Source organism: Phoxinus phoxinus, assembly GCF_949152265.1.
Source record: "Phoxinus phoxinus genome assembly, chromosome: 7".
Taxonomy (NCBI): Eukaryota; Metazoa; Chordata; class Actinopteri; order Cypriniformes; family Leuciscidae; genus Phoxinus; species Phoxinus phoxinus.
The window spans coordinates 16,925,591-16,951,974 of NC_136882.1; the positions used below are offsets into that span (position 1 = coordinate 16,925,591).

General features: G+C 38.3%; 3 protein-coding genes across 4 annotated transcripts; all 3 read right to left on the reverse strand.

The window, feature by feature from the left end:
• Window positions 1-352: 352 nt before the first annotated feature.
• Window positions 353-19,693, reverse strand: LOC307002192 (uncharacterized protein). 2 transcript variants are annotated; one of them, XM_079619533.1, is made up of 24 exons: window positions 19,483-19,658; window positions 18,583-18,736; window positions 18,344-18,481; window positions 17,147-17,224; window positions 17,003-17,073; window positions 16,755-16,920; window positions 14,807-14,913; window positions 14,313-14,367; window positions 14,128-14,222; window positions 13,730-13,910; window positions 13,500-13,643; window positions 12,594-12,742; window positions 12,121-12,270; window positions 11,836-11,992; window positions 10,788-10,934; window positions 10,482-10,591; window positions 9,053-9,206; window positions 8,397-8,590; window positions 7,985-8,112; window positions 3,042-7,852; window positions 1,875-2,081; window positions 1,730-1,789; window positions 1,113-1,184; window positions 353-1,030 (listed from the first exon to the last, which is right to left on the reverse strand). In XM_079619533.1, the coding sequence occupies exons 2-24, from the start codon at window positions 18,721-18,723 to the stop codon at window positions 803-805; spliced, it is 7,743 nt and encodes a 2,580-aa protein (XP_079475659.1). In that variant the 5' UTR covers window positions 18,724-18,736; window positions 19,483-19,658; the 3' UTR covers window positions 353-802. The 2 variants fall into 2 exon arrangements, with proteins under 2 accessions (XP_079475659.1, XP_079475658.1); XM_079619532.1 differs by having other exon boundaries at window positions 14,128-14,367; window positions 19,483-19,693.
• A 1,401-nt stretch (window positions 19,694-21,094) lies between these two features.
• Window positions 21,095-23,568, reverse strand: hce2l1 (high choriolytic enzyme 2-like 1; the record flags this gene model as incomplete). The annotated part of the gene is made up of 9 exons (XM_079617433.1): window positions 21,095-21,168; window positions 21,448-21,572; window positions 21,704-21,785; window positions 21,866-22,044; window positions 22,786-22,903; window positions 23,019-23,162; window positions 23,248-23,307; window positions 23,386-23,437; window positions 23,509-23,568. The coding sequence occupies 9 exons, from the start codon at window positions 23,566-23,568 to the stop codon at window positions 21,155-21,157; spliced, it is 834 nt and encodes a 277-aa protein (XP_079473559.1). The 3' UTR covers window positions 21,095-21,154.
• Window positions 23,569-24,205: 637 nt separating this feature from the next.
• Window positions 24,206-26,261, reverse strand: hce2l2 (high choriolytic enzyme 2-like 2). Its single transcript, XM_079619541.1, has 8 exons — window positions 26,057-26,261; window positions 25,929-25,980; window positions 25,784-25,846; window positions 25,357-25,506; window positions 25,147-25,264; window positions 24,878-25,056; window positions 24,706-24,787; window positions 24,206-24,620 (listed from the first exon to the last, which is right to left on the reverse strand). Exons 1-8 carry the CDS (start codon window positions 26,126-26,128, stop codon window positions 24,488-24,490), a joined length of 849 nt encoding a protein of 282 aa, XP_079475667.1. The 5' UTR covers window positions 26,129-26,261; the 3' UTR covers window positions 24,206-24,487.
• Between the last annotated feature and the right edge of the window lie 123 nt (window positions 26,262-26,384).

Consider the following 26,384-nt stretch of genomic DNA (forward strand, 5'->3'; position numbering starts at 1 on the left):
ACAGCGCCCCCTGGTGACCGACACCCTGTAACGGTTCATATGAGGTTAAGCAACAAAGGCCTCAAAGGACCACGAGAGCCCTGTCATTAAAATCAAGTGCTTTGTAATTGATTTTAAGACGTTGACTTTCAAGAGAAGCAGTCACACATACCACCCAGATTTGATGGTATGCGTGTTGTAACAGCTTGTGTTGTAACACTTATATGTATGCATTTTGGCAGATCATATGCTTTCATCCAAAATAACTTTCATTCAGGCTATACACGTTATCAGTTTACATTCCAGTAAATCAAACCCCTGAGCTTAAAACCTATATTTGTGATTTGGTATCAGAGATGTGAGGAAACAGATTCTGAATAATTTTTAAGTTTATTAAAAAAACACAAAAAAAGAAATACAAAAAAAAAAATAGTATTACATTTAATTAAACAGACAGCTTATATTGCACGTATTATAACACTGACGAAATAGCTTTGAAAAGTATTGTAAACCGATAATAAAGCTTTTAGCTATTCAATTATCTGCCTGTCAGGAAAATACAGATGTAAACCTGAAATTCGCCATCTAAAATAGTTGCCTCTTTTAAGGTGATATTTTGTAGCTAAATTGTAGCTCATTTTTAGAATGGTTTAAAACAAACATATTTACAAAATACATTAATTCATATGTAAAGTAACAGTAAAATCCTGAGTGTAAAATAAATCTTAGGCTCATGACCAGAATTACTGAATGTTAAGTGCAAAAATATGGTGTTAAATGAACTATATAATAGTCATTACATATAAAGGAGTGTTTTATTTCTTTAGCTTTGGCTGAGAGACAGTTGTAGCTCTTCCTCTCTGATGCTCCTGTCCAGCCTCTGTGTCTCTGACTCCAGCACTGAAGGGACGGGCCGTTGAGAGACCGCAGCTAGAGACTCGTTCAGATCCTGTCTCAGGGACATCAGACTCCGGCTGTTCTTCAGAGAGCGGTCTATGAACTCTGCCCTCTGCTGATGGTCCACAGCCAACATGAGACGAAGATGGTGAACCTAGAAAATTGGGTTTAAGTGTTAATAAGGCCATATATTATACCAAAAGACTAATGAACAGTTGGAAGTGTTAAGGACGAACCTGTTCTTCTAGCTCCCTAGCTTGGGCTCTGAGTCGCTTCAGCTCTTCCTTGTCCGTACCATCTGACAGGTCCTATACATGATACGATATTTAGCGATTTAAGCTTTCCACTGGCACAACACATGACTCAAAACAAATGTATTGCAGAAGTTTGGCATTATCATGTTGCTAACAGTATTGATATTGTTAACTAAAACTATTAAAAATAGGTTTCGGTAATTAAAATAGAGCTGAAATCAAATTAAAAATATTAGATCATTTTTTTACATTTGAAATGTTGCCTTTGCAACCAACTAAAGAAGGTGAAGTACTAAAATAACTAAAACTTAAGGTGAAATAAAAGTAAATTAAAATAATATATAATAATACAAATGACAAAAGCACAACACAATTACAAAATCTTAAACTAAAATTAAAAGCAAGTTTAAAATATTAATAAATAGTATAAATAATACTAAAACAACACTGGCTGCTAACAAAATGTTATGTTCTAATAAGAATAAAAATACATAAGGCTAACAAAAACAAAAATGGTCCCTTCTGTGACAATCCATCACACAGAAAGACAACCAGAAAAAACACACAAATGCATTGCAAATGTACTCTCTCCATCATACCAGAACTCCAGCTTCTGACCGTGACAGCTGATGCCTCAGGTTCCCCCTCTCCAGCTCAACCTGGTGATGGCCAAATACAGTAGGTACAGTACATTAATCATGCTGACATCATAATATATGGTCCCCTCGTGAGGTGTGCTCGTACCTGTGTCAACGTCTCTCTAAGGTGCTGTCGCTCAGTTCGTAGTCTCTCAATTTTCTTCTCCAGATGATTGTTTTTCTTCTGCAGAAGGTTCTGATCCACCTCCAGTTGTGCCACGGCCCGTTGCATGGCCGACAGACGCTCCTGCACAGCACAGTCTGTATCCACCTCATCTATGGAGTCCTGGGCCTTTGGTTCAAGCTCTTTCTCCTATTAATATTGGCCAAAATGCATCATGAACTACAAATTCACTAAATAATGTGTTCAAAGGGGACATGTCATAAAAAACAGAATTGTCCTTAATTGAGATTTCCTGATACTACTCTTCCCCCGGTGTCACAGATAAGGCTTAAGCCTAGTCACAGACTAAAATGCATGTTAAAGATGTTTTAACTGAAGGCAACTTGCACTGAAATATCTTAAAATATGTCACTGCCATTTTTTTGTCTCAAGATGCACACTAGTAATGTTTTTTTCTAAGGCACATTTATAAAAGCTACTTAAATGTCCTAATTGAACTAAGGTCTAATCCTAGCTTAATCTAAGCCCTGTCTGTGAAACCAGGCCTTAATTACATACAATGGTAATCAAACAAATCTATATTTAAAAGTGCATTTTTAGTATGCAAAAAATGCAGACACTATTTTTAGTCGAAAACTATTACTCACTTCCTCTGTCACCCAGTGTTTTTGAACACTTTTGCTCATATAATGCACTAATTATGGTTGAGTAGGGCATTTTTATGATTGATAACTGAAATCTTTAGCTTTTGATGCAACCACACCAGTAGGTGCGAGTATGAAGTCCCAGGCCATATCAGCACAACTACATAAATATGTACCTTTAAGTGAAAGTGAAAGGCCAAGTATAGTAACCCATATTCAGAATTTGTCCTCTGCATTTAACCCATCCAAGTTAGTGCACACAGTAGTGAGTAGTGAACACACACTCACACACACTTTTTTTGCTGTGGTGCCCAGGGAGCGGTTGCGGGTTAGGTGCCTTGCTCAAGGGCACCTCAGTCATTTTCTGCCAGTATTCAAAATCGAACCTTTGAGTAACCAGTCTGATTCTAACCATTTAGCCACGACTGCCTCTTTAATTGTGCTTATAATGACATGTATTTTATGCTAGGTATTGTAAACTTGGGCATGTCTTTGCCTTACTGACCTGTAACATATCAGCTCCTGCTCGAATTCTCTTTTGCTCCTGCTGTCCCAGCCTCTCTTTATAGTAAATCAGCATGGCTTCAGTCTTCTCCAGAGCCGTCCTGACCCGGTCCCTGTCTTTAGTCAGTTCCTTGGTTCGCTCCTTCAGAGCATATACTTCAACATCCTTCTCTTTAAGGAGTCTGTCCCTCTCCTCCTCTTCTAAAAGGACAGCGGGCACTTGTTCCTTTAGCCTTTCCCATTCCTCATTCACTGTTGGCCCAGTTTTTACATTCCCATTTCTTATTGTTGAGTTCAATTTGTCTATCTCAGTCTGCAGCGTCTGAGCCTTGGTCCTCAACCTCTCTATTTCCTGTTCCTTTCTTGTAAGGTCCCTTCTAAGTGTGTCTGTCCCTAACAACTTGTCATGAGGCTGATGATATTCAGCATTTATCTCTAGGAAGTCTGACAGAGTCCCATGGCCACTATCCATCTTTAGTCCATTGTTTTTCTTTTCAGATTCTCTAAAATTACGTATATTCTCTTCTATTTTGGTCTCCAGCTCATGTTTCTCTTTCTTTAAGGTTTCCATTTTTTCCCTCAATATCTTAGCATCTCTTTTCTCGTCTTCAAATTGATCCTGCAATCTAAGTCTTGCTGATTGTTCTTTATATGCCATTTCTCGAATACTCTCCAACTCAGTTTCTTTATCCTTCAGTCTCTCTGAGAATAATTCTAGTTGTCTAACTTTCTGCTCCTCCGCTTGCTGGAATCTCTCACTTTTTCTTTTCTCATTTTCATATCTCTCTATCATCAAATCTATCTCCTTTTCCTTTTCCCTCAATGTTTTTCTGAGGAACTCCAATCCTTCTAACACATTTTGTTTCTCTTTATTTTCATTTTTGAGTTCCTCCCAATCTTTGCTCTCTCTTATTCTATCCTCTCTCAGTCTGTCAACTTCCTGTCTCAGCTCTCTGAATCTGTTACTCAGTTCTTCTGCTTCTCTGGTCCTCTCTGCGGCCAAAGAGCTGAGTTCAGTCCTTTGATCTTCCAGGATGTCTATTCTAGCCTTTGCTCTGGTCAGCTCAGCCTCTCTCTGCTCCACTACGCTTTTCATGGTTGTCAATTCTTCTTCTAACTTCTCCTCTCTTTGCAACATTTGTTCTATCTTTTGCAACGCTTCCTCATTTTTCTTCTTAAGTTGTTTCTCTTGGAGTTGCAGGGCAGACTTAAATTCCTGTTTTTGCTTCTCAAACATCTGGACTTTGAGTAGAAGATCTTTGGCTTCAATTTGTGCTGCCCTAACTCCATCATCTCTGCTCCGGACCAACTCATCCTTCCTTTCCTGCATCATGGACCTGAGTCTCTCTCCCTCACGATGAGACTCTTCCAGCAGTTCCTTCAGAGTAGCCATCTCCTGAAGCCCTGCAATCAGCCCCTCTCGCATCTTCTGGTTCTGTTCTTCTCTTTCTTGGATCATTGACCTTGTTTGTTCTTTGGTTCCAGACAGATTAACCACCTGGTCTTGCAAAGCATCCATCTGAGCAACCAGTACTTCTTTCCTTTCATTTGCATCATTCAGCAAAGAGCTTATTCTGTCCTTCTCTCGCCTCTCCCGAAACATTTCATCTCTAAGAGCCTCAATCTCCCTCTCTTTCCTTCGAAGCTCTGCCGAGAGATGGTCTCTCTCTTCCTCCAGCTCTCTAATACGAGTCCCAAGCTTATCCACACGTCCCGCCTTTTCCTCCATCAGGATATGTTGACCTCTCTGAAGATCCTCAAGCCTGGCTCTCAATCTCTCCCCTTCTGTTTTTTCGTCTCTCAGTTGGGTCTCCAGACGCCTCCTCTCATCTTCAATCTGACTTAAAGACCTCTTCAATCTTTGTTTCTCCTCTTCACTGTTTTCTGCCCTGGATTCAAGGACCTGTGCTTCCCCTTTGCTGTTTTGCAACAGTTGTGACAACCTTCCCACCTCTTCCAACCGTTCATCCAGCTTTCCCTGCAGTATCTTCGCCTCTTCGCCTTGTTCGGCCATACGTTTCTTCAGTTCTTCAACAGTCTCTCTCTCTTGATCTAGCTCACGTTTGACCAAAAGTTGCTCTTGGTTACAGCCCATCAGTCTCTCATCTTTCTCTTCCAGTCGTTCCTTCAGAGTAGCCATCTCCTGAAGCCCTGCAATCAGCTCCTCTCGCATCTTTTGGTTCTGTTCTTCTCTTTCCTTGATCATTGACCTTGTTTGTTCTTTGGTTCTAGACAGATTAACCACCTGTTCTTGCAAAACATCCATCTGAGCAACCAGTACTTCTTTCCTTTCATTTGCGTCATTCAGCAAAGAGTTTATTCTGTCCTTCTCTTGCCTCTCCCGAAACATTTCATCTCTAAGAGCCTCAATCTCCCTCTCTTTCCTTCGAAACTCTGCCGAGATATGGTCTCTCTCCTCCTCCAGCTCTCTAATACGAGCCCCAAGCTTCTCCACACATCCCTCTTTTTCCTCCATCAGGATATGTTGACCTCTCTGAAGATCCTCAAGCCTGGTTTCCCCCTCTGTTTTTTCGTCTCTCAGTTGGGTCTCCAGACGCCTCCTCTCATCTTCAACCTGACTTAAAGACCTCTTCAATCTTTGATTCTCCTCTTCACTGTTTTTTGCCCTGGATTCAAGGACATGTGCTTCCCCTTTGCTGTTTTGCAGCAGCTGTGACAACCTTCCCACCTCTTCCAACCGTTCATCCAGCTTTCCCTTCAGTGTCTTTGCCTCTTCGCCTTGTTCGGCTATAAGTTTCTTCAGTTCTTCAACAAGCTCTCTCTCTTGATCTAGCTCACGTTTGACCAAAAGTTGCTCTTGGTTACAGCCCATAAGTCTCTCATCTTTCTCTCTGTTCTGACATTTTTCCTTCTCCAGTTTCATTTCAGTCTCTCGTAGACAGCTTGAGACTTCAAGGTACCTCTGTTCGGTTTCATGCAGCTTTTCTCTCAGCCTTCTCATTGCTTCTTCATCACGGTGGACTCTCTCTTTTTCCTCTTTTTCTTTTTGTTGTAAACTCTTCTTCAGTTCCCGTGCCGCCTCCTCTGCGTCTTGTAGGAGGGCAGTTTGTCGTTCAAGGTCTTCTTGTTGCTCCAATCGTATCCTCCTGTCCTCCTCGTTTTCCTGGTTCAGTTCATCAATCTTCAATCTCAACTGCTTCAGCTCCCGCTCCTTCTGAAGGATCTCTTCTCTCAGTATCTGCTCCCTATCTCTTTCCTCCATCTCCTGTCTTTTCTTTTCCTCTTTCTCCCTTTCCTCCAAGCTCATCCTGTTTCGTTCCATCTCGGCTAACTTGGCTTTGCACCTGATCACCTCTTCGTACTCTGCTTTGAGCTTCTGTTCAAACGTCTTCTGTTCTTGAGTAAGTTTAGCTTGTAATTCTTTCAGCTCACCATCTCTCTCTTCCACCCTTTCTAGTGTCGCCTCTTTTTCTTGAATGACTCCCTCCATTTGAGTATTGAGATCTTCTAATTCTCTTTTCAGTTGTTTCTCCTGTTTCTTTACCTCTACTTGCTTCCTATCCACCTCTTTTTGTTTCTCCATCTCCCTATCTTTCATCTGTGAGATTTGCTCCTTTAGAAGTTCAAGTTGTTCATCCTTCTGCTGAACATCAGTCTCTAGTTTCTCTATGATTACGTCTAATGACTGAATTCTACCTTTGAGATCACCAATGTCGTCTTCTCTCTTTTGTACCTCTTCTTCTTTTTCTCTAAGAAGCTCGGTCAGTTCTGTTCTCTCTCGTTCAGCAACCCAATTTATGCTCTCCTTCACCTTTTCCATGTTGCCAGCTCGTCTCTTCCACCACTCCACATTGTCTTTTGCCTCTTTCAGTCTCAGTTCAAGAGTTCTCTTTTCCGTTGACAACGCAGTTTGCAATTGTTCAACATCTTTATCTCTTTCTTCCAAGAGTAATGAGATATGTTCTTTCTCTCTCATTAGTTCTTCAACTCTGCTTTTGAGCTCGATCAAGTCTTCATCTTTCTGTTCCAACTGTCTTCTCCACCTCAGTTCTTTCTCCCTCTCTTGCTCATCTCTTTTCTTTTGCCTGTTTTCATTTTCTCTTATTTTCTCTATTTCTCTCTCTTTCAGTTGAGTGTTGAGTTTCTCCAGGGCTTTTGCTCTACTATCCAAAGTCTCTTTCTCTTGTAACTCTATTTCCAGACTCTCAATTTGTCTCTCATGCGATTGGACTTTTGATTTTAACTCTTCGATATCCTCTCCTCTCTTTCGTATTTCATCCTCATTCATTTTCATTAGATCAGACATCTTAGCCTTCTCTCTCTCTGTGATCTTGAGGTTCTGACTTTCTTTTTCCACTCTTTCTATATACTTCTGATTTAACTCTTCTTTCTCTCTCTGAACCTTGTTTTCTCTCTCCTTCCATCTCTCAATCTCATCACACGCTTCTCTCAATCTTAGTTCGACTGTTTTCTGCTCTGCTGCTGATTTCATTTGTAGTTTCTCAAGTTCTGTGTTTCTTTTATCTAAGTGGTCTGAAAGCTCTTCTTTTTCTTTTAACAAACCATCAATCTTGTGTCTCATTATCTCCACTTCTCCATCTTTCTGGCCAAGTTCTGCGTTCAGAGCTTCTCGCTCTTTTTGCCATCTTTCTCTCTCAGTTTTGCTTTCTTCCGCTTGTACTTTGTTTTTCTCCGTTTCTTGTTCAACATCCCACTGAATCCTCTTGCATTCCAGCTGCCAGTTTTCTATCTCTCTTTCACTCTTCCTTCTTTCTTCCATTGCTTCTTGGTTTTCCTGTTCTCTCTGTGCTGACTCTCTCTCCAGGTCTGTCTGTAGACATTGAATTTCTCCTAAACAATTAAGAGAAAAGTTTTTAATTTAAATTTAAAAAAAATGTAATTACACACACAAATACAATGACATATTAAATCATTAAAGAGAATAGCCAATGAAAAGTTAGTTTTTGAATTAAACAATCTGACCTTGCAAGACATCTTTGGTCTGTGTGAGCGTGTCCACCTGTGTTTGAAGCTGACTGCATTGCACATCCAGACCTGAGGACTGTTCCTGAATCTGAGCAATCTGCTTCTGGAGACAAACCACCACACCTCTGAAGAGAGACAGCAGCAGCTTAGAAACTAATAGGGTATTGGTACAAATATCTATTTGAAATACATATATAATATGTTTGATCTATTTATATTATATTTTATTCAATTATTATCCAGTTATACAGATTTAACATAAGATATGAGTTGGTGTTGATGTTATAGGTAAAAATTTCCTCATAAAGCACACACTGCCTCTTGAAAAGAATAGTATAAAATAATACTGAGCTATTAGCATATTGTATTATAAGAGTGTATTTTTCAAACAAATAAACATAGACTATACCCGAGTTCCTCTTTGACTTGTGAGAGTTCCTCCTTTTCTCTCTCCAGTCTACATACTGTGTCCTCTAGTCTCTGGCCCTCTCTCATTAGGTCGTCTCGTTCTCGTTCAGCTCTTCTTTGCTGCTCTGCTGCTTTAAGTAGTTCTGCCTGGACACTCTGCAGCTCCTTCATCATCGTACTGCACTGTTCAGTTAACTGACCCACAAACACATTACTGTCCATGAGTGGGCCCAAAATACGAAATGTATTCAAAAACAGGAGAATATGTGTACAGGATAATGTACAGTAAAGCCCACGATTATCACAATTTTTCCCCCATATGACCTCTCACCTCATATTCCACAGCTATTCAACAAATAAATAATTGTACATGAAACAGAGATTTATTTTTTATTAAAAATATATTATTTTAATCTTTAAAAATTTGTATATTTATGAATGCACTTTTTATGCATTTTAGTAAATACGGAGTAAAAAAACAATTTAATTGGTCATATATACATACACACATATATAGAGAGAAACAATTACTTGGAAGCTTGTCACCTTGCACCTAGTTAAAATACAGTATAATGTTAAGTTTTTCGAAAAAGTAGACTACTTTTTTGTTTTCTGAATCTAGTTGGCAAGCAGTCAGTTGTTGTCTGAGTTTCTCACCTCTGCAATCCTTTGTTCATCTTTCCTCTTCTCTTCTGTGAAAGCAGTCACCTCCCTCTCCCTGTCTTCCCTCTCTGTCTCCAGCTCATTCTCCAGCTCTCTCTCTCGGTCTCTGAGCTGCTGCAGAGTTTTCAGATCCGTCTCTCTCCGCTCCCTGGAACACAGTTGCTGTCATCAACACAATTGCTGTAAAGCATCACTGGCTGTGAATAAACAGGGCCAGCATACTACAGCCAAATATAACAGCTGCTGAGATAAACTAAGACATTTATAGTGTAATCTAAAAGCCCAATGTATTCATTAGTATTCCTACCAAAATCCTACTAGCTCATTAGGGACCTGATTAGCTGTTATTTAGAGTCACACACAGGCACACTTCATCTAGATATTTCAAACTGCTATTATACAAACAATTTTTACACTGCCTTCTGCATAACAAACAGGTAAAGGTAAGGGGTAGGCAATATAAACAAATATTTATAACAAGATATCCTTAGTTTAGTAGTAATATAAATATACACTTTGATTTTTTTTTTAATGTTTCTATTTAAATATATTTTATAATATAATTTATCCCTGTGATGAAAAAGCTGAATTTTCAGTATCATTACTCCAGTCTTCAATGTCACATGATCCTTCAGAAATCATTCTGATATGCTGATTTGCTGCTCAAGAAACATTTCTTATTATTATCAATGTTGAAAACAGTTGTGCTGTCTAAAATTTTCTGAAGAAACCCTGACACTTTTTTCGGTCCTTTGATGAATATAATTTTTCTTTTTTTAACAGTATTTTTATTAAATCTGAATTTCTTTTGTAACAATGTAAAAGTCTTTAGTGTCCCTTTTTATAAATGTAATGCCTCCTAGCTGAATAAAAGTATTAATTTCTTCCAAAAAAGACAAGAAAACAAATGTCTACCAGTATATTACAGATAGGGCTGTAAACGATTAATCGCGATTAATCGAATTCAAAATAAAAGTTTGTTTACATAATATACGTGTGTATTGTGTATAATTACTTTGTATATATAAATACTCACACATGCATGTATATATTTGAGAAATATTTGCATTTATATACTGCATATATATTTTTATATGATTTATATTATATATAAATAGAACAATTTTATATATAAATAACACATTTTTCTTAAATATATACATGCATGTGTGTGTATTTATATAGAAAAAAAAATTATACACAATACACACACATATATTATGTAAACACAAACTTTTATTTTGGATTTGATTAATCGCGATTAATCGTTTACAGCCCTCTATAAACAGCATTTCCAGTGCTATACAAATTAAACAAATACTTGCAAGCTTACATTTAGCTTTTTTCCTACTCAGCAGACTTTATAATACACCTATAGCTTTTTCATCAGCTGACTTGATTTATGCATTTTTAAATTTCACACCTTAACTCATTGGCCTCTAGAGAGGTGGTCTTCACTTCCCTGCACAGACCCGCCATCTCTGTGCCAAATGCCTGGATCTGGGCCTGGGCTTCTGCCACCTCCGTCTCCAGCTAAGGGGTCAGGAAGACAAAAATCACACCTCACATCCCTCCATCCCAAACCTGACCCTGCCATCAATGCATTCTGGCGATGGATCAAGTAATTAAAGGCAGGAGGCCTGTGACAGCTTGCAGGGATTTGGTCATGTCCCTAGGCAGGCAGTGTAAGTTATCTATGCTAAAGATGGGCTAAATCTGCGTGCCAGACCTGCAGAGCACGAACACTGAGTTCTCTCTTGTCCTTGGCCAGAGCTTCATTTAAAGCAGCCATTTTCTCCAGCGCATCTCGACCTTCTGCCAGCTCTCTCTTGAGCTGGGTTTGACTGGAGGACAGGGCCAGCAATGAGTCCCGTGCCTGGAAGGGAGGAGAGAAGGAGAACACCATAAAGGAACAACATAAAGGAATGATGAAACGTTTGGAAGGGTGTCGAAATACAGGATGTGAAACAACACAACTCATACAATAAGCTCATTTTAACAGACATGACTCAATGAGAAGGGTCTGATTTTAAAGAGTTTCGGGCCAGTTGTGACACAACCATCACATGATCCATGACTGCGCTGTCACTGCATTCTGCATTCATTAATCATGTTTATGCCTTACAAACATACACATTTGGCATTCTGTGATGTATTGAACATTGCTAATTACACTTATTACAAGGTTACACTACCGTTCAAAAGTTTGGGGTCAGTAAAACATTTTAAAATTAATACTTTTATTCAGTAAGGATGCATTAAATTGATCAAACAAGACATTTGGAATGTTATATTTCTATTTCAGATAAATGCTGTTCTTTTGAACTTCCTATTCGTCAAAGAATCCTGAAAAAATTTATCAGGGTTTCCACAAACATTATGCAGCACAACCTTTACAATTACAAATACAAAGAGTAATTATACTCAAAAATGTAGGTTTTCATCACAGAAATAATTATATTATATTAGAATATATATATATATATATATATATATATATATATATATATATATATATATATGTGTGTAATTATTCAATTATTTAAATTGTAATAACATTTCACATTATTATTGTTTTACTGTATTTTTGATCAAATAAATGCAGCCTTTGTGAACGGAAAGAGTACCCTTTCGAAAACATTAAACACAAATTGTTCTGGCCCCAAACTTTTGAACTGTAGTGTATATAGCTGGCTACCATAGGTGAGATTTTTTCTAAATTGCGAGTATGATTTGTGACAGTCACGCCTCTCTCCACTGTAATAATATCAGTTTACCTTCAGTAAAGAATCTTTAGTGTCGGCCGTCTCTTGCTCAGCTCGTTCTCTGTCCAGCTTCTCCCTCTCTAGTGCCCCCTGCAGGCTGTGCAGCTCCAGACGGTTGCGAGTCTCTCTTTCACACAGCTGAGCCGCCTCTAGCATTTCTGCCTCCATGCTGATTTACAAATGCACTTCATTTACCAACAAAATTTAGCATCATAAGCATGACTAAACAGTGCTCTAATGACACACACACTCAGTGAGTTCAGCAGTACATTAAGGGGGATTGATGGATAAGCGCACCGTTTCTGTCTCTCTCTCTCCAGCTGGATTCTCTCCTCCTCCTCCTTCTCTCTCTGTCGTCTCATATGTTCAGTCTCCTGTCTCAGCTCCTCGGTGAGTCTCTCGGCCTCCTCCATCTGACTGCGCAAACTAGTCACCATCTCCTTCTCACTGTCACACACACACACACACAAGTTTACTCTTTCAAATTCAGCCATGTCAGTTTACAGCAATTACAGTTTAACAGTTACGACTGATAAAGATAAGCCAATAATTATTTGTAATGGCTGCTAGAAAAATTCAGTACCATTTTGTCAAAATAGTATTCAAATATTTTGTAAATAACCAAAATAGACGTTATATAACTCAAATGTTTCAATAAATAAAAACAGTTATTCAAATAAATTTACCCCTAAAGGGAGAATTTGGGAATATTAAAAGGTAAAATTGTATTTGTATGAGTTATGATAATGCGTCAATGAAGCATTGATCACCTGTTCAGTAGTTCCTGTGTGTGTTTCATCTGCAATGCTCCCTGATTGGTCTGTTCCTGAAGCTCCGCCCTCTCACTCTCCAACTGCGTGATTCGCTGCTCCAGTGATTCGTTCTCTGTCCCAAGTCTACGCAAGCTCATCTGAGCATCCTGACAAAAAAAGACCTGGCTTACTAAGAGGGCTTCATGGCAAGCCAAAAATTTAATTTTGAAAGCTACGTTATTACATTTGGATGAAAGATTAAAAAGCCATTATTATTGTTTGGAAGACAACAACAATTAAAGGGGCTATATGTAGAAATCAGAAAGCCTTGTTATTAGCGACACTGGTGGCCATTAACTGAACTGCAGCCAGCAACTTATGGCTCATGATGGCGCATGCACTCGTGCACACATAACAAGAGAAGGAGCGGGATTCAAAGCCTTGATAAGGAAATTTACCGGCATTATGTCGACAGATGAGATAACGTTAATTAAAATTAGTTGTGATACGCAGTTATGATAGTTTGATTAAAGTGACGATGATAATAGACTATGTAGATCTGGCTATGTGAGACTATAGTTTGAATGAATCCTTTTCTTAGCATGACACATTGACATTACAGTACAGAATGGCTCTTTTGGCATTATCCAGGACATTGTATAAGTATTCATTTCATGTGCAACTGAACAGAAGAGATGCTCTCGGGAGCGTGTGTAAACGCCACATCCCCGGCAAAAACTTAGAGAGTCTTTCACATAAAAATCAGTCTAAAGGCTTTCATAGACAACCTGGGAAGTCAGGGAAGGACTTCGTTACAAGCTGTTCACACACTGGCAATAAAAAAGCAATTAATACATGAAAATTCGCAAATATAGCCCCTTTAAGAATATAAATAGGGTAAATTCTGGTGTCACGTTGACACACCTGTACTTCCTGTTGTCTCCATTGCAAAGCAGTCTCAGCTTGAGCGATGACAGAGAGGACAGAAGACAGTCCTTCACTGGACACATCATCTGCAGACAGAGAGCCTGACTGCCCACTCATCTGCTGAGAGCTGAGAACCCTCGACTGGACAAAAAGAGAGTGAACCCATGAATTAATTCATGCTTCAGTACAATAATCACAATTTATTTCCTGTTCCCATGCTGACTCACCAGTGTCCTGATGGCATGTCTGACAGACTCAAAGTTTCTCTCCATTTCTATCTGTCTCTGCCACTTGCTCTCTTGCTCTTGTTCTCTCTCCATCTCCTGCCTGTGTCTCCTCTCCATCTCAGCCTCCTGCTTCTCCCTTTCAGTTTCAAGAGTTTTAATTGTCATATTCAGCTCTGTTATCCTGAAAAGAAATCACAGTACAATATAATGAAACACTGTAATACATATTTTACCTTGTAATAACATCTTGTAATTTTATATCTAGATATTTTTTTAATAATGCAGTGAACAAAATTATTTAAAATAAATTTATCACCGGCAAAACCATTGCAAATATATTGAGAATACTTGAAATAATGCAGTATATGGGGTTAATGTTTTGTGAACCCTGTAATGACCTGTTCCTGAGTTCCAGTGTCTCTGACTCCAGGTTGGCTTTTAAATCAGTCGACTCCCCCTCTTCAAGATTCAGATCATCAAGAGACAGCGGCCCCTGGGTGGAGGAGAGAGGTTGCGCTGTAGTGGAGTGGGCTATAGGAAAGTCAAGGGACAGCGTGGGAGCCGATCGAGGAGAAACACATACAGAGAGAAGAGACGAGGAGAGACGAGAGAACTCTGCTCTCAGCTCCCATAGGTCTCTGTGACACAAAAACACAACACATGCACATTTAATGGAGGATGCAGATACATAGTGTATGCAAATACATACACCAAAAGGTCCTTGCACACAGAGTCCGAAATTCTCGTCCAAAATGTTTGCACGTTATAAAATAAATACAACAAATCAATCACCTTTACATACTGCCTCCAAAACTTTCATCCGTCATAAAAACATTCGGATTGGGTTCGATTTCTGCGTTTTTCGCATCCCTAGTAAGCATTTTGAGACAATTCAGAGCCACCGAATGACAAATACGAAAAAAAACGCATACGAAAATTTCGTACTCCATGTCCAAGGACCTTTACATTCAAAAGTTTGGGGTCAGTAAGATTTTTCAGTTTTTGGGAAATAATAATAACTTTTATTCAGTAAGGATGCATTAAATTGATTAAAATAGTTTTTCAGTATGTCCTCACTTGTCAGTAGCAGTCTTCAGAGAGTGACACTGGCGTCTGAGCGTGACCACACGTCCCCACAGAGTCATCAGTCTGGTCTGCTCCTTCCCTATGTGGCCTGTCAAAACCTGCATTCAAAATAATGGTACAACATAATTAATAAAGTATAAAAATTAATTAAAAAAACAATCTGTTCCAATAATAAAATATTGCTTATATTGCATAAATGAAAACCAGTAGATGCTCCCTTTGCATTGTGACTGATCCTAAGGCTACAGTTTGTCAGAAACTGATTGTACTACCACAAAAACTCATCCATCTGTGTCTGTCAGTGGAAAAGAAAGCAACAAGTGGAGCAACATCTCCCTGCTATATTTACAAAGCCTGTCTCTGCAGTCTGAGGAAGAGAAATCACACTGCCACATGTTTACAGCTGCAGAGGTATGAGAAAATGCCTTCACATCTCACTGACATTTGAGAAATACTATAATTACTGTCCAGTAACAGCATTGTACGCCAAATAAAGTGCATTCTAAAATGCTTGTCTTAAAATGTAATGTGAAAAATGACAGAATGCAATATATGAGGTTATTTTAAAGAGCTACCAAAGCCCACAATGCTTTTAGTTAGGGAATTACTGAATGAAACTCAAGCTAAATCTCCATTCTTTTCAAAACAATCGCCATTTTATGCTCTTGTAATATCTTTACACTCTGTGAAACACCTCTGAAGTGTCTTTTCGCACCCATCCACTAATGGAGGATACATACTTGACTACCCAGTTGCTTGGTGACAATATATTCAAACACATTCCCTAATACGCTGATAAAATCTGCTCAGAAAAACTGAGCCATTGCTAAGCAACTACCGAATGCTCATGAACCTGCTTTTAAGGCCACGTTCACATCACACATTTCAGGAGCGAAAACTGCATTTAATGCTGCACATTGGAATTACTGTAATTACAAGATGACAACTCCAAGATTTTGCTGCGTTTACATCCTCAGAGGGCAACACTCATACTGCCAAAAATGGACTGGCTTTGTTATGGCAACATAAAACCTCTTGCAAAATAAGAGAATTAAAAAAAGTGCACCTGGTAATGCTGGATTTAGTAAATGACAAACAGATCAGCAGTTGTTTCCCAACTAGTCTTGCGTAGCCAGACCTTCAGACTGACGGCAGAAGCTTTCGGCGGCCAATGACTACCCAAGAGGGTGTCTGACCGACATGTAAAGCAACCAATCACAGTTAGTTTTGATCCACGTCATGTTTAGGGTTCTGCAAATGTAAAATATCCCCACAATAACAGACCGGCGAGCAATAAATCAAGAATGTCATGCAAGTTTACTGCAACAATGGCGCTGTGAACTTCACATACATTTGAAAATCCAGCGTTTAGCTGATCCTGAGCGCTTATTGTCACAGTTGGAAACACGACGGCTTTCTTCTTCCATGGAAGTCATGGAAGTTTGACGTCACACCGGCTTCCAGGCGGACCATTAAAGAACGTAACACAAATCTCCTGGAAATTATGGAGAATTTAATCAGATGACGAGTTCGAAACTCTCAAAGTGTTTCACATTTTGTGTGCCTTAGATGCATCAGACGAACGGTCCATGGGTGTGTGGTGTCTGAGGCTGAGACTACTTCCCAACTAACTTAAACGGTAGTTGACTCCGCTGCCATTTTGGTTGTTTTTACATGACAAGACTGAGCATACATAAACTATGAGTCTCCATTACAATCATTGTTAAAAAGAAGCAGTTTAAAGAGAATAACAGGAAGAAAAAACTGCATTAAATCCTTTTATAGATTTACATTTACAAATTTCAATAATGCTTACAATTTAAACCACAAATAATTGTTTTAGCAGTATGTGTTGACTTTGATCCCTAGGAATCCAACTCAAGATTTTTACTGACAAACACACATACATATCCCAAATATGTAAAGTTTTCATCCTCACCTCTTTCTCTTTTTGCCAATCGATTTCTTTCTCCACCACCTCATCCACAGCTTTAGACCAGTCAGCTGTTAGCTTTCGCAGGTCGTCCCTCAGGGCTTCATTAGCCTCTGTTGATTGGCTGAGCTGACTCCGCAGAAGAGCACTGACCTCCGACAGCCCAAAACTTCTGCTCCAGTGAACAAACACAACTCAGTCACAGGAATTCAAGCACAAAAAACATAAAAATCGTTCTTACACAGCTCCCGCACCTCTGCTGTTCCTCCTCCAGCCTGATGAGGGTGCTCTCCAGCGTGTCACTGCGTTCATCCCGCAGCATCCTCTGTGAAATTCACAGCGTTAATGTGATGCTCACAGCTCTCCAGGAAAACACTGGGGACTGTTGTTCGTCTCACCTCTCTGATCCTCAGCTCTTGCTCCTCGCTGATCGACTGCTGCTCCAGAGCTTGACAGCGAGCCCTGTACTCCAACACCTGACAAACACATGCATGAGAGCACATTAATTACCAGTGAGGGACTGTTTGGTACTAACTGAGATATGATTGGTCCTCATAAATGGTGGGCATTCACATATGCAGCGTTTTTTATTGCTGGAGGTTGCTGAGTGATTGTATTGCTGGTCGTAGTGGCTGTTCTATTGCCCTTTCATTATCAGTGGGCATAGCTTTTGAAAACCTGATCACAAATGGGCTTTATTGCTAGTAAAAAAAAAGACATGAGGAAAGTGTATATAAATCATAGAAATGTATAATATCATGAAAAGATGACTGATTATCAGTGCATGAATCAAAATAGAATGTCTATCATTTCTAACATGGTTTTCAATGTATCATGTTTTTTATTATATTACTGTATGTGGGCAGTGGTAAATCATATATAGAAGTGAAATAGCTCTGAGTAGCATTTAGGGTTCCCGCACTTTCGGACTAATGAATTTCCATGATTTTTTTCATGAATTTTCCCATTTTTTTGTTAAGGATAAAAAAAAAATACATTTCGAGATTGTAGTCACAAATAGTATTCATACTTTTACATACATTAAAGAAATTAACTAGAAAAACTAATATTGACTACAGAAATGTTATTATTTTATAAATCCCGGGCTTTACTTTGGAGCTCACACTTCTTGTAGAAATTCTTTGATACAGAAAAAACTATCTTTGACAAAAGCTAAACCTACAAGTCAAGAAAGTTCTTATTTTAATTCACCACAAACTTCAGGAATTCTAAAATTTTATTATTTTAACTATAATTATTTTAATTTGTAAAATAAAAAGGGGAGAGGGCATCAAATATTGTTGTGGAGAATGCCTTGGAGTAAAAAAAGGTAGAGAATCACAAGCATAGCGTTAAACTTCTCTCAACTTTGCTGTTGCTCATGTCATGGAATTACTAAAGCGCACTGTAAATGAATAACTTCCAGTCTTGCTGCCACTGCAAATTGCTGTATATGTGAATCCCTCTTAAATGTTTTAGATATAAAATTAGAACAATAAAATGTACATGATCTGAAACTAGAAAGATAAATCTCTACAAGGATCTTCAGCCATCAGTTATATGAAGGAATATTAAATGTGTGTGTGAGTCCAGACCTTGTTCTGAAGTTTATGGATGAGCAGAGCCTGTCTGGCTTCTCTCTCTCTGCCCTCTCTGAGCTTTCTCCGCCCTTCTCTCTGCTCATCGTCCAGGCGCACTGATAATGACAGAGAAGGGTCCAGTGTCTGAGACAGCTAAACAGCATGGGTACAAACAGACAGAGAAACCATCAGTTAAGCATCAGTTCACTCTGTTATTGATGGACCCCACATGCCAATGGCTTCCTCCTCCTCACCCTGTCAGTCAAAGCTTGAGCTCGAGACTCAAGCTCCTCCCTCTCCGCTCTGCTCTCTGCTAACTCATCCTGCAGATGTGATAACTCCGCCCTCAGCTCCGCCCTCTCCTGCTGCCATCCAATCAACAGTTCTGATTCCATACCTGGCCATCAGCTGTGGAAAATAAAAACACTTATTTGGATGAAATTATTAAAGGTAACAAGAAACCCTATACTTGGAACTGGATATTACACAATAAGTAAAAAACAAAAAGTGTGGGATGGGATTGGGAATGTAGGATATTATCCATTGGGATTTGATTGGATTGGTGATTAGGGGCTGAAAAACAAGAGGGTTTAAGTGACAGCAAAGCAAGTAATACTATTTCAATAAGAGATTGACATAAACAATTTTAGTATTTGGAATAACCCGCACGGATAATTTGCTCACAATAAATAAGGTACATTTTGATTTTATCAGTGATGAAATGATCAATAAAGAATTTTATGAAATAAAGAACAGAATTAGCAACACTTATGAAGTGTTTTGACCTTGTTTGCAGATCGCCTGTAAATCTATCCAAAAAAGGGTTGATATTACACACTCAGATTATTAGTTATGGGACTCTATTGACTGCATATTGTAAATGTATAAGATTGAAATATAGCATTATTTGACAGCTTGGACAGCTTCAGGCTTTAGTTTATATATTCAGGTAATATATATTATACAATATCATATATAATATATATGAAGAATGTGGCTATCCAAACAGTTGCTAGTCCCCATAATATAACGTTATGAATGTAACGTTATTCACAGAAGAGTGATAATTTACAGGCAATGCGTATAGAGAGCTCTTAAGTCTTAACTGCTTTATTAAGTCTCTGTTAAAGTGCAAATATAACGTAGTAGCTTACTTTTGAAAACACGAATTACTTCACTGTGTCCATTCACGTATTGCGGTCTGAAATAACACGCAAAACCTCGGATATACGTGTTTTATTCTTTTTTTTTTTTCTGCCTTCCTGCAGCATCCGGATTTGAAACTGTAAAGTCGAGTGTTTTGAATGAGCGCTGCCCGCGTGCGTCCATGTGCGTGCTGTGGACAGCGCCACTAGGCGACTCGGAGACGCGTTTACCATCTGTTTACTGCTTCAACATTTTGGCGCGATATTATACTGTACAACATGTAATCGAGGCTGTTTAAATTCCATCATTTGAAAATCAGTAGCAAAAAAGATATAAGCAAAAGGTTTGTTTTCGATATTAAACATTGATGACAATATTGAATAATTCTGTGTAGGGTGGGCCTACTAATGAATCCAGAGGGTTTTCAGATGAATTAACCTTTAAAACACTACTATAATTTTTTTTTTTTTTTTTTTTTTACAAAATTGTTAAATAAGATATGCCTATAATAATTGTATAGCCTACTATTTAACCGAATTGTAAAAAATAAATAAATTTGGTTTCCTTAAATTACTAAATAAAAGGACACCGTTGTCTGTTTGTTTGTTTGTTTGTTTGTTTGTTTGTTTGACTATTTGAACTACAGAGATTATTGAGTCATAATATGAGATAGGTGTGTGTCATGTCATGACTGGTTAGAACAATCTAATCTAGTAGGCCTAAGCTGATTAGAACAGAGGAAGGTAGGACTTGTTTTACATAACATGCAGAGATGCTGCACTTTTTTTCAATGGGTTTTGAAATCAGAATTGAGTGATAATTTTACACTCTGCTATGTCTATCTGAAGACAACACATTTTAAAACGGTGTCATTGTGATATTCTGTCCACTGTATCATTTCTGGTGCTAGATCTCATCTGTTTTTTGTTTTGTTTTTTGTTTTTTTAATGACATGTTGATCCTCTGGTCCTGTTATATTTTTCTCACATATCTTTCTCTCTACCTCTCCTTCAACTTCCTGAGAAGTTTACTTGTACTGGACAGTGTAAAGCAAAAGGTGACTGCAAGAATTCGCAGAAAGAGGCGGCGGAGGGGAAGGTCAAGGCTGTCCAGGATGGGTTTCCAACGCAAGAGTGCACACTAGAAGCCCAGATGCACTCAGTGGACCTTGAGAGAATATCATCCGGCCACTGGACCAAGGTATAACTGATGTGTGTTTGCATTCATGATGTGCTTTGAATTCTCTTTTCTGTCAAATCTAATGACACACAACTATGACTCTAGACAAAATATGACTATTTTGTAATGTTTTATGTTCCCCCTATGAGTAAAAATAATAGCATGACGCTTATTTTTGTATGGATCTAATTTATTCAAAAATACATTAAAAATGCAATTAATACATACAGTACAATGACCTGAATATACATGTTTTATGATGAGAATGTTTTTAATTTCTGAAATAAAATTCATAGTGAAATTTTACTGACTATGTGGCAAGCTTAGTTCAGGTTCAAACTCCCCCAAAACTTAATGATATTTATGAATACATTTTCAAATGTTAATTGCCAAATTTAAAATTCTCAACGCATCATAAAATAAAAAAAATGAAAGGTGAATAAATGTTGTCCAGTGAATTATGGTGGGTCCATTCCATACGGCTCTTTCATAAATTATGTTTCACACAAAGCCACCTAGTGGACACAAGAAAGAAACATCAAACATGCAAGTCAGACAGCAAGCAGAGAACAATGAAAAACACTCCAGTATTTATTAATCTAGTTAATGTTAATTTCAACATTTACTAATACATTACAGAAATCAACAGTTGCATTTGTTGATGAAACATGAACCAACAACGCACTAACAGTTGTTACTAACATTAACAAAGATTGATAAACACTGCAACAAATGTATTGCTGATTGTTAGTTAATGTCAGTTATTGTAAAGTGTTCAACTTTTAATAACATACCACAGTTATACAAGAGGTTTATTTTGTGAATGTCTAGAGGACTTGGTCCGTCTCGCTGGCCAATGGGAATATAAGGGTCTGGTTTAGGGATGATGGTGGGTCCCCCATCCTCTGAGAAGGCATACCTGTGTGTGCATCAGCAAAATTATTTGGTTTAAGGGAATGTTTAAGCAACTATATGGACTACATTTTTAATTCATTTCAGATTATCCACTAGTTTAGCAGAAGCATACAGTATAGATTTCCAAATACTCACCTCCCATAGTGCATGACTGAACTGTAGTCATATGCTGTATTGAGGTTGTTTGTCTCATACTTCCTAAAGTTGTGCCTTTGATCTATATGAAAGAAACCGGACATCACTGTCATACTGAACACATCGGCTTCAATAATTACAGTGCTGGTTACAAAAACTTACTCTCTATGATGTTTTCCCACAGGATGGAAACATAGTGGTCACGATCAGAGCGGGACTGCTCGTGTACGAATCCCAGAGCGTGCATTATCTCATGGGACGCCACTCCTGACCACATGCAGCCCGGAGACTGCAAAGACACAGTCTGACTGCCTCCTGTCATTCCCAGATATGACCAGCAGCTATGAGGACGACAGTGGAGGACAATCATAATAGTACATAGGTAAATAAATGAATGACGTTCAACATTTTTGGGGTTAAAATAATAATAATTAAAAAATATATATCTTATGCTCAAAATGTTTCCCTGAATTTTCAGCATCATCACTCCAGTCTTCAGTGTCACATGATCCTTCAGAAATCATTATAATATGCTGCTTTGCTGCCCAAAAACCTTTCTTACTATTTAAAATGTATTATTGAAAACAGGATAGGCTTCTTAGTATTTTTGAGGAAACTTTGATAAATGTTTTCATGATTCTTTGATAAGAATTTTCAAAAGAACAGCATTTATTTGAGATAGAAATGTTTTGTAACACTACAAATGCATTTACTGTCACTTTTGCTATCATCCTTGCTATCAAAAATGTTCTGACCACAAATTTACTGAACACACACACACACATGCACGCGCACACACACACACACACACACACACACACACACACACACACACACACACACACACACACACACACACACATATATATATATATATATATATATATATATATATATATATATATATATATATATATATATATATATATTTGTCATAAGAAAATACATTTAAAGGAATTATCATCATAAAAAATTAAACACTAAGACAAATACAGATCTAAAGACTCTTTCAAAATTAGGATTAGACTTTGCAAGAGGAAATATTAAAGGGAACTGACTATGTATGACTACAATGGACTCACCCAGATCTAGACTGGATACTAATGAAGTTTGCTTGATGTGTGCGAGGCACAAACTTCACACATGTTGCCGAGGAAATGTCCAACATTCCTGTTTCTATGGTGATTCTGTCCATATCATCTGTTGAGACACAAATCCCATTATTTATTATCTCATATCATAGACCTTGATTTAACTTTGACTAATTATATGTATCAAGACCTGTTATGGAGTTTAATATAGAAATCTTACTCACCATATAGTGGGGACATGATGTAAGGTACATACACAAAACCATCAACAGATTTGGGCCAGCGGCAAGAATCTCCTAAACATGTGATGGCGCTGCGGGATCCTGAACTCAGTATGTCACCCTCCCGTAACGGAAAACCTCTGGACACTGGTGGTGGAGGAAGATAACCACATGTCTCATGCTCAAGGAGTAATCCCCTATACATCTATGTTTGTATCTGCCATGCACATACATTGGTTTGCTCTGAGGATCCTGTCCATGGCATTCATCTCCTCAGGGTCCACGTATTGCTCTGTTGAGAAGGATAGGAATGGTACATTTACATCACTTCATTGTAACAGCCTAGACTGCTCATGAAGCACCGGTTTACCTGAATATTCTCTCTTTGACCTTAGCCTTGTCTGGTGGACCAACGAGGAGTTCTAATACAGAAGAAATAGCATTTATTCATAGGATATAAATAATATGAACATAACTGGAGTAGTACTCTTACCTGCACAGGTAAAGACCAGGACTCTAACACCAATCCCAGAAAAATACCCACACAGAGCATAATGGTGGTCACTTCTGAGCGCGTCCTGGTGTTCTGGATGTAATCGGGTTTTGCATGTTAAGGCCCTTGGAGCAAGAATATATACTCTCAGGGTAACACCCATCTTTACTCCAGGTCGCAAATGGAGGGTTAGCATGACGTAGCGTGTCATTATTTCATATTCATGCGTTTCCCTGATGAAAGGTTTGGAAAGCGTTCATGTTGCTATCAGTTAGTTCTTTCTTGACACTTCAGCATTTTTAGGATTGATCACTGCAATGGCGATTTGAAGTCTTGCTGATTCTTGTGTTATTCATTCTGACCAAGCACAACACGTGCAGGTAGTGTTCAAACTCAACATCGTCTTCATTTGTGCTGTATTGACATTATACCAAAATGTGGTGCAAATAAACAACCCTTGACCCTTTTCATAAACATATCATTTTTGCATTACTGCAAATAACAGGTTGTTTTAAATTCAGCTTGCATAATTCAAGCCTCCATATGTATTTATTAGCTCTGAGATCATCTGAGTCTGAACACTATTTTTTACATTTGATTGTCAACAGTTTGACTCTCATCTGGAGATTTTTTTTGCAACTAATAATTACTATTTTGCAATGCAATGAAAGCTTAAATGAAATATCAGAGAATATATATATATGGACATGGTTTATTAATGTATATTGTGTTTATACAAGGCATCAAGGTGTCAAAAACAGAATAAGACAGAATATACTGAAACAGCAGGTTACAGATTACAAAAGAATGTTAATAATTACTTATTATTTTTGATTAGCAAGCAATCTTCACAATCAGCCATTTTACTTTAAACATATAATGTTAAAATGTTACAATAAAAGAAGTAAAAGCATGAATGCATTAATAATGTCAGACTTTAGCCTTGTGATGGATCATTTGTTGTTGTGATGGGATTTCATTACACATTACAGTTATACAGTTTATTAATCTTCATTATATCCAAGTCGCTGGGACCGAATCTCTGTCCAATCTTCACATTCCAGTTCCTTTTTGGTACAATAGTTGGTTCGCCGTCCTCAGAGAAGGCATACCTGGAATGACCAAGAATAAAATTACATAATTGCAGTTTCTCATATCCCTGAGTTATCATTTCAAATGTACTGTGTGTCGACATACTTTCCAAAGTGCATGACAGAGCCGTAGTCGTAGGGGGTGTCCAAGTTGTTTGTTTTAAACTTTTCAAAATTCCTCAGCCTGTCTATATTTATGAGCAGAAAAATAAGTGAGCGATAAAATTGCATATTGACTCTTAAGAATAAGAATATGAAATATACAAATGCTACTTTACCTTTCCATATATTGGACCACATGATGGTGACATACTTGTCCCGGTCGGCTCTGGATTGCTCGTGGACGAAGCCCAGGGCGTGCATGAGCTCATGGACGGTGACCCCTGACCCGATGCAGTCGGGTGTCTGTAGAGACATGGTTTGTCTGCCACCACGTGCCCCCAGATATGACCAGCACCTACAGTATTGACCATCAAAAATGATGAGAATCACTCAGAATAATCATGCAGTATCTCAGAAAATAAATCAATAAATCTGATGTTTATACCCTGTTTTGGGCTGAACGTCCAGGTAGTCCCTCTGGTGAGTCCTGGGCACGAAGCGCACACAGGTGTCCTGTTCAATGAGTTCCATGCCTTTCTTAATGTTCTTCACGTCTGCATCGCCTGTGCAGAGGAACAATCGAAACCAGATAACAAGATTGACTTATTTGATGACTCCTGTGGCACTGTATATGAAAATTAAAAAGCCTGCTTACTGTACACATGAGAGAGGGAGTATGCAATGTACACATTTCCATCCACAGATTTGGTCCACAGGCAGCTCCTGGCAAAACAGTTCTTCTGACTCCTACCGGATACGGCTATGTCTCCTTCTCTGAGGTTGGTGCCATCCACGGAAAAGACACCTATAGAGCAGAAGAGTAAAAATTATTTATTGGCATCTATGGACCTCCATGGAAATTTTCCATTGCACAAATGTTCTGTATAGTGGGAAAAAAGTTTCTTTAGATTATCACATTGTTCTTCACACTAAGAAAAAAATGGTTCTTTAAGAACTGTTCACTGAAAAGTTCTTTAGGGACCTTTTTGGAAGTAGCCATTATTTTATTTTCAAGAGATATTACAGTAAAACAGAAGCTAGAACATTCGCATCTTCACAGACTTACACCGCAAAAGCTTTACCTTGATAGTCATTTACATCTATGATCTTGTCCATTGCAGTTTGATTGGTTTCTTCAATATCATCTGGCAAAGAGATAAATGTAATGTAACTTCAAATTTAATTGATTTTCAACGAATAATGATAATTTAATATGATACAATATACCAGCGTAGTTTCTCCTTTGTCTTCTTGATCCAAAATTCGAGTGAGAGGAAATCTGCAGAATAAATGTATTAAAATATGTGACTTTTAATTAATATAAACAACACATACACCGACTCATATGCAGTTACCTGAGCAGGCAGGGATAAACATGGTCCTGCTAAGAAGAAGAAGAGGGCGACGAGAAGCAGTGTGTACTCCATGAGTGCACTGAGGTTTGCTGTCTTGGTTCATGCTGCCTGCCATTTAAGTACTCTTCACCAGCTTCCTGTTACATAATGTGTACTCTTGGTGGCCAACCAAATGTTTGTTTTTCTTCTTTACGCTGTTTTTAATTGTCACATGCTCTTACACACACTTAAGTACTATTTTCATATAGGTGCTTTTATTTATTCCACCATCACACAAAACTTATTCCGCCCGAACAGGGACTTGAACCCTGGACCCTCAGATTAAAAG